The sequence below is a fragment of the Echinops telfairi genome, unplaced genomic scaffold (genome assembly GCF_000313985.2).
Source record: "Echinops telfairi isolate 266 unplaced genomic scaffold, ASM31398v2 ScPeMD7_7469;HRSCAF=8507_0, whole genome shotgun sequence".
NCBI classification, from domain to species: Eukaryota; Metazoa; Chordata; class Mammalia; order Afrosoricida; family Tenrecidae; genus Echinops; species Echinops telfairi.
In genome coordinates this window covers 44,513,503-44,522,084 of record NW_022111372.1, presented here as the reverse complement: position 1 = coordinate 44,522,084, position 8,582 = coordinate 44,513,503, and the positions used below count along the sequence as shown (strand labels likewise).

General features: G+C 37.4%; 1 protein-coding gene across 1 annotated transcript; it reads right to left on the bottom strand.

The window, feature by feature from the left end:
- Window positions 1-4,476: 4,476 nt before the first annotated feature.
- LOC101663966 (olfactory receptor 2H1-like) lies at window positions 4,477-5,406 on the bottom strand. The gene has a single exon (XM_004697217.1). It carries the CDS (start codon window positions 5,404-5,406, stop codon window positions 4,477-4,479), a length of 930 nt encoding a protein of 309 aa, XP_004697274.1.
- Between the last annotated feature and the right edge of the window lie 3,176 nt (window positions 5,407-8,582).

The following is an 8,582-nucleotide window of genomic DNA, read 5'->3' as shown; positions in this document are numbered from 1 at the left end:
GAAGTAGAACACCCAAGTGAGGGATATGTTGCCTCCAAAATCCGAAGAAGCTCACTAGGCGTTGTGCCTCCTGTTTAGTGGTTGAGAGGCCAAATGCAATATCTTATTCTTCACTTCAGTAGGAATGTCTTGACATGCCCACACCACTGGACCCCTAAAAATTTTGCTGAGGTGGAGGGTGCCTGTACTTCGTTGGGTTAATTTCCCAACCTCTTGCATGCAGATGTTGTACCAATGAATCTAAAGTCTTTGATACATCCTACTTAGTGGGTTCAATCAGCATAATGCCATCAATGTAATGGACTGGTGTGACATTTGCATAAGAGACAGGCGATCAAGGTCCCTTCAGATTAAATTATGCCACAGGACTGAAGAGTTTATGTCCCCCTGGGGGGGGGGTGTGAAAGTGTATTTTTGTCCCTGCCAGTTGAAGGCAAACTGCTTCTGGTGTCCTTCCAGACTGGTATTGAGAAGAAAGCATTGTCCAGATCAATAGCTGCACACCAAGTACCAGAAGTATGAGTTTGCTGAAGCAATGAAACCACCTCTGGAACAGAAGTTGGAATTGGAGTCACCACCTGGTTAAGTTTAGGATAATCCACTGTCATTCTCCAGGATACATCTGTCTTTTTTACAGGCCAAATAGGTGAGTTAAATGGGGATGTGGTAGGAATCACCACCCCTGCATCTTTCAAGTCTTTGATGGTGGCACTGATCTCTGCAATCCCTCCAGGAATGCGGTATTGCTTTTGATATACTATTTTCCTAGGCAATGGCAGTTCTAATGGTGTCCACTTGGCCTTTCCTACCATGATAGCCCTTATTCCACATTTCAGGGATCCAATATGGGAGTCTGCAATTGTGAGGGATGTTTGGAATAATAAGCTTATTTCACCATCTTCACACAATTGTCCTTGATATCTCAAAATAAATTTTGATATCATTTTTCAGAGAATTGAAAATTATAAAACTGGTTCTATAATTTATGTTGTGAGTAGATTTCTCTGCTAAAAGTGATACTGGTTTCATAGAGACATACTTTTAAGTATTATTGGAGATGTAGTCCTTATTTATACTGCTTACATTCCTCTGAATCTTGTTTATTTTGTAAATATTTTCACAATGTGATGCCCTGTCACTTTTATTTTCTACTTTTATCGATACATTCATATTTTGTCATATTCCCTCATGCATTGTTATAAAAATATTCTAATTCTCCTCATAACACTTTTATAATGTAGTTTATCTTTTCATTACTTGTTATTCTAATACTTGACTTCAACCTGAGTTTTTTTTATTCAGCCAGATTTTTATGCCTTACATACGGATGTTCTACTTTCTACAGTCCCACATATTTGAAATTTCCTTTTCCTTAATATTTAAAAATGACCTTACAGCTTACAAGATTTGGAGTTCATTCCACCAGGTCAGACTGTTAATCAAGGTTTCTATTTAGAGGTTCTGAAAAGATTGCATAACAGTGTGTGACAAAAAAAAAGGCCTGATTTGTGGCAGACACGAGACTGGTTTTGCCACCATGACAATGCACCTGTTCATGCAGCCATCTCAGTGTTTCAGTTTTGGGCAAAAAACAGCATGCTTCTCTGGCTCCATGCATGTTACTCACCAGCTTAGCTCCCTGTGACTCCTCTTTTTCTGTGAATGAAGAAGGACATGAAAGGATAGCAATTGAAGACGTAGAAGAGGTGAAGAAAAAAAATAAGGGAGGTGCTGTCAGCCATCCAAACAGATGAGTTTAAAAAATGTTTCCAAGAATTGAATCATAGATTTGACAAATATATTAAGTGTAATGGATAGTACTTATAAGGTGATAAGATTTTTTTCCAAAAAAATTACAAATACAGTGCTTTGGGGAAGAAAAAAGTTCTGCTTAGTCATTTGTGTATAGCTCAATATTTTTTTATGGATATATCTAGGTCTGTATGCTATTATTGAGATTTATGCTATGGTATAGGATATATTGTCTCTTGGACTCCTGAATACATTATGATAATCATTTTCACATTATGATGCCCTATCACATCTGTATTCCATATTTTGTATTATATTGTTGGATGAGATGTTCTATGTTAGTTTACAAACTTAATTTTTTTTTTCTTTTTTCTTGTTTTTCAGTCATAAATGATTGTTTTTCAACTGTGAATCTTAGGTAAGAAATAGCAAGAGTGAATTTTCACAAAGTTACCTGGAGCACATTGTACCCTGAGCCTATGTCTAAAGGAATAACAATGAAAACATTAGCAGTTGTGCAACTCTAACTTTAGTCTGCTCTTCATGATTATTAATAATGCCTGGGAATATGGATATGGGTGAGGCTGCACGTGAAATGTGTCAGTGATCACAGGTATATACCTCTGGAGGGCACTGACCGATACTTTGAGAAAGAAATGTGTTAAAGATAAAAAGGAGGCGTGTAAATAATAAAAATATGAAAAGTGAAGAGGCTATTGGGGGAGCAAAAAGAAAGAAATGGTGTAGGGGTGAGAAGTGAAGCAGGAAACAAAGAGCTGAGCTCCAGTGCTGTAACCAGTGGTCTAACAAGCACCATTTCTTACAACTATTTATTCTTGAATTCTTCTTAAACTTCTCCAGGAGCTGCTTGGAAAGTAAACACCCACTGGACCCTCAATTTACCAAAGAAATATGGCTTCTCTTCTCTTCCGATCGCCGGATGACATTTTCACCTGCAGCTATTCACAGGTTTCCAAATTTATTTGCTCTATCGCTCCCTTTCAGAATTAAAAAAGAAAAAAAATACTCATTACTCCCTGTCAATGGAAAACTTTTGTATTATGGAGCCCACGGTCCCGGATAAAGAGTAGGTATGTACTTTTCCAGTGCCCCCAAGGGAAGAGGTCCTTCCACTTTGGGAATACATACATACATACATACATCCTTTTTTTTTTCTTTCTGTTCTTATAGTGCTTTGTTGAAGTCTCCTACTACTGTTGTAGTATTGTTAATTTCTTTCTTCAATTGTGTAAGAATAATTAATTAAGATTAACTAAGATTAATGTATTTTGAATATCTTTCTTTACATGTATAGATATTTACTATGGTTGTTTCTCCTTGTTCAATTTCTGCTTAATCATTATGAAATGCTCTTCTTTGTCTCTCTTGATGGATTTGGGCTTGAAGTCTAGTTCATCAGTGAATAAAGTTGCTACTCTTATGTTTATCATTGTCATTATCTGGATATATATTATTCCATCCTTTGATTTTTAGTTTACTTTTGTTTACATGAATAAAATGTTTCCTGTAAGCAGTATATTGATGGGTGCAAACATTGCATTGAGATACCATATTTGATCCTCTCTTGTTATGAAAGATTAGAGAATCCATCTCCACCCTAACCCAAGGCCTCCACCCCCATCCCATCCTTCCTTTGCTCTGTTCTGACACCAACCATTCCTCCCAAGACACTGCTGAGTTTTATAATTGGTTGCATTGGCCACACAGAACTCACAGACAAAATTCACAATTCCTGGGATTTATTTGGTAGGTTACCACAGTCCAGATCAATGAACAGTAAGGATACAATAACAGGCCTATAGCAACATCTCTTCCCAGCCAGCAGCCAAGTGCCTTTGTGGTGCTCAGCCTCTCAGCCTGCATTCCTTCGGCTTCTTCCGCTTGAGGCCAGTGAAGTCTATTCAGTGTTCTGCTCACAGTCTTGTAGCCTCTGCGCTGTTCTCTGCTCTGGCCACGCTCTTCTTGCCTCGACCCATGGTCTTGATTTCTTAAATAACATTGCTGAAGGGCTAGGTACACTCTTAATGCCTGAATTTCACTTCTAAACACCAGGCTTGCACCAGGCAAAATTGTATTTCTACTACAGATCAACAGAGTAAATACACAGAGAACACAGGAGAGATTTAATAGTTTCATAATTATTTTGTTTAAATTTAAGTTCTTAAAGTAAACTTGATTTATTGTATTATAGTATTATACAAGTAGAATTTCTCTTTTGTACCCAGGTTTCATTCTCATAGTCAAATAAAATTAGAAAGACATGCATAAATACAAAGGTCCCAGTGATCTTTAGGCAAAGCCACCTCCAATCAGGCATGTATAAAATAATCTATCATAATCTGTTCTATTTTTTTCTTCTCTAACACCAATAAATTATAATTTAACTGTTTTTTATTTTTTAATAGTAAGCTCCTGGTACAGATATATTTTAAAGAAATAATCAAGATTTTGCAAATATTAATTACCTAATATTCTTACTTAACAGAATTTTATGTGCCAAAATTATATTAGAAATCATATTACCTTTAACAAGGAGGCATGAAAAATCATACAAAAAGGAATCAATCACTATCATTGAACTAAACCAATTCTTTTCAATTATGTTTTATGATCAATCTTTCTCTAGTCACACCCTTTAAAACAGCGTGGTTGTCAATCATGATTCAGGTGCATTGTCTAATCCAAAAGATTATATTTACCTTTTTATTGTCTGTCCCACTTCTTCAGCAACCTTTGCAGAGCCTGTTTTACCTCTTTGTTCCTCAGAGTGTAGATGAGTGGGTTCAAAAATGGTGTGACCACAGTATAGAAAAAGGTGAAGAATTTTGCATTTTTAGAAGCAAAGTTGTTTTTCGGGTCTGTGTAAACCATTGCCACTGTTCCATAAAACATGAAGACCACCAGAAGATGTGAAGAGCAGGTAGCAATGGCTTTTTGCCTCCCCTCTTCCGACTTGATTTTCCCCACAGCTTGAGCTATGTAGCCATAAGAAGTTAGGATCAGCCCCACAGGCAGGATGGTGAAGAGGATGGCAGAGATGGTCATCTGCCGCTCACTGGAGGAAGTATCTTCACATGCGAGGCGTATGAGAGCAGGCACCTCACAGAGAAAATCATCAACACGGTGGTGGGCACAGAAGGACAGCTGGAGTGTGAGGGGAGATTGAATCAGAGATTCCATCAGTCCAGAAAGCCAAGCCATTATGGCAAGCTTCCAACAGAGTGGAGGGTTCATGATGATCATGTAACGCAGTGGCTGACAGACAGCAACATAGCGGTCAAAGGCCATCACCACTAGGAGGACACCTTCTGTGGCGCCAAGGCAGAGAAAAACACAGAGTTGGATGACGCAGCCTGTGTACGTGATGGTCTTCTCGGGGCCCCATAAATTTAACAGCATCTGGGGCTGCGTGGTTGTGGTAAAGCAGAGCTCTAAGAAGGAAAGATTGCTAAGAAAGAAGTACATAGGCGTGTAGAGATGAGGGTCTACACAAGATAGCACAATGATAGTCAAGTTGCCAAAGATAATCATGATATAGAAGATTGCCACAATCCAGAAGAGAAACTTTTCCATCTGGGGCCATTCAGAGAAGCCTAGCAGGATGAAGCCCACTGGGAAACTTGTGTTGGTCATTGCTGTTACGTTTAGCATTGGAATTAAAAGAATTGTGAGTAGAACTTTGTAGATTGAATTTAGAGAAAAAACACCCCTGCTATTTATTCAGAGAATAAAAATGTTACCAGTTCACAAGGAATTTTTATGGCATTAAATATGTGAGCTTTTCTTACATTAAGACAGTAGAATGCAATTTATATAAACAGATCATTTTGCTTTGTTTTTTAAGGCTATGTAGTTAACATTATTGGGACATTTGGAAGATATTATCTCTTGAAATTCTTAATTAAAATCTGTAATCACAACATTACTTGTGGATACCCTCATGATTGCTTTACAGTACTGATATGCTCTTTCAATACGGTGTGTAGTAACTACTCTACAGTACTTGCAAAGAAACGTTGAGCACTAAGCTCTATCTTTCAAATATGTTGTCCGCCAATATAATGAAATATTGTTTTGTGATGTCAATAGTAACGTGTAAAATGGAGATTATCCCACATGTAGGTCTTTCAGTTTTCATCAGTCAGCATCCTAGACTCTGTACAGTAAGTCTATGATACACTGTCCAATGAGTAAAGTACACAACATACACCTCCCCTGCCACTTTTATTATTTACAAAATGCTTATAACAATTCTTACCCCAACACAAAAAAATTTTTTTGGTGTCTTGGGCTTATTTTTAACCCTGTTCCTGGGGTTAGCCCAGATCCTGGGGATCTGACTTAGAGAATTACATTTAATTTACCATATCAGATCTGGTTTCTTAGATATGATGTTCCACTATGTTTTTGGTTATTAAGTTATACAAATTTGTTAGTGTATCTTCATAGTTTCAAATATGAAGATTCAGACCCACAAATCAAAGGATGACATAACAGGTAAGTAGGATATATAGAGCTAGATAGATAGATAGATAGATAGATGATAGATAGATAGATAGATAGATAGATAGATAGATAGATAGAAATTAAGGAACTTCAAGAGAAGCTGTATGTGGACCCATGGTGGCTAGTTGGTTTTACTTTTAGCGGAGAATCAGAGAATCATAACGTCAGTGCTTAGAATCCACCGGCCATTCTCTGCGGTCTTTAAAAAAAGTTTTAAAGGATTGAAAATCTAAAGGGGCAGTTTGTCTCTGTCCCACAGTGTCAGTATGAGTTAGAATTTATTCGAAAGTAGTCGGTTTTTCCTTCTGGTATGGCAAGCTGGGTAATAGATACAGAGACCAGAATTTGGATGCTACAAAGCCAGAACACAGCTTGAGAAGAATGGAAAATAAAAAAGACAACTGAAAAGTCACATATAAGGAAGGTGTAAGGGAAATTTAAGGTGATAAAAATGTACTACTTCCTAGCAACTTTCATAACTACTTTGATCCAAATTGCTCTTCAAATTATGCAGTAAACATTCAAGAAAACCATTTAATGTATAGAAGTCTATAGATAATTCATGTTAAATGATTCACAAGTGAGGGTGACTCCAAACTTCTTTGCAAAAAGTGTCTAACTTTTAAGAGTTTCAGTGAACAGGTGGAGAAGCTGCGCCACCTTAAAACAAAACTGGAACATTTAAATTGTCATAAACATGTTTGAACTCTAACAGACACCTTTTGGATTTTAGACTATCTGAATCTCCATTTATTGTACCACATTCACCACAGTCATTTCATTACTTCTCCTAGCGACTCCGGAGGATGGAACCGAGCTTCTCTGGGGTCAGGGGCTGTAAATCCTCACGAGAGCAGTCTCAGGGTTTTCTTTCCCAGAAGCTGGGGGCCTTAGCAGTCAACCACATAACCCACTACTCCATCGAAACTCATCATTTATTGTGCAGTATCTCTTATTTCTGATCCCCTTTAACATAGCAAAATAGAACGGATTGACATTCATTTCCTAATAAAGATGAACTGCTGCTTTGGAAAAATTCCAAGTTCCTGTGATTTGTACTGTTCAAATATATCTTTGGAACAAAGGACACCATGTGAAGTATAACAACATAAATATTTAGTACAACACACACTACTTTAAATAAAGTCAGCATGCATTTCCTCTATCTCAAACTAGATAACACTACATTAAAATAACCTGATTTTTCTTTATGGGTGACCAGAGTAATGAGTGGTACAAAGCATATCTCAAACACTACAGCTGATAGGAGAAAATCGGTGCCACTTTTTGAAATCAGCAAGTCAAATATGCTCAAACAGAAGTATAACTTTAGAGGGACCAAAATGTGTGTTGGCCTATGTACTATACAGTTGTTGACATGGCCTTCAAATTGGTTTTAACCCACAGAGGGGTCTATGAGAGAGCAGAATACCACATGGGGGTTCCTGGGTTATAATATCTATGGTGGCAGCTGCTCATGTCTTTGCTCTTAGAAGAGGCTGGTGTGTTTGAACCTCCAGCCTTTGGTAAGCAACTAAATGCTAACAGGGCTCTTTAAAATATACTTTCTCAAACTCACAGCCATCAAGCCGTCTGACTTACAGCAACCCCATAAGACAGAGTAAAACTACCCCTGTGGGTTTGTGAGAATGTACATCCTTACGGGAGTAGAAAGCCTTATCTTTCTCCTGTGGAAGGGCTCTTGGTTGCAAACTACCAACCTTGCAGTTAACAGCCCAATACATAACCACAATATGCCAGTGTCAGCTTTTTAGCATACTAAAATACATAGTATAACAGAAAACTTGATAATAGTTTTTAAATTCTTATCATAGAAATGTTCATTCTTATTAACTTCAGTGATCAACTAGATGAAAATGTTAAACCAATAAGTATTATTAAAATTAGAAATGATTTTGTGTTCTGTTTGCCATTGTTCTCCCATTCTGGCCAGGCTAGCTGGTAGTAATATATACTTGTAGAACCTCTGAGACTATGGCCTTTAATCACCTTCAATGCTGTAAATGAATCCCCTCCCTCTAATCATCCATGGCTCAATTTTCAGGCAAACAATAGATAGCCCTATAAGGGGAATATTGACAATCTTGATGTATATACACCTTAGTACAATCAACCACTTGAGAACAGAGGGGCAGCATTTGTCCAAGGAAAAAATTCAGGAGAATTACAAAAGAAGGAAAAGGAAAAGGAAACACAGGAAAAAAGTGGAATAAATAATGTTTCATTGTGGATATTCCAAACAAATGAAACAGTGTGTAAGAATTTAATGTGGGGACAATTGA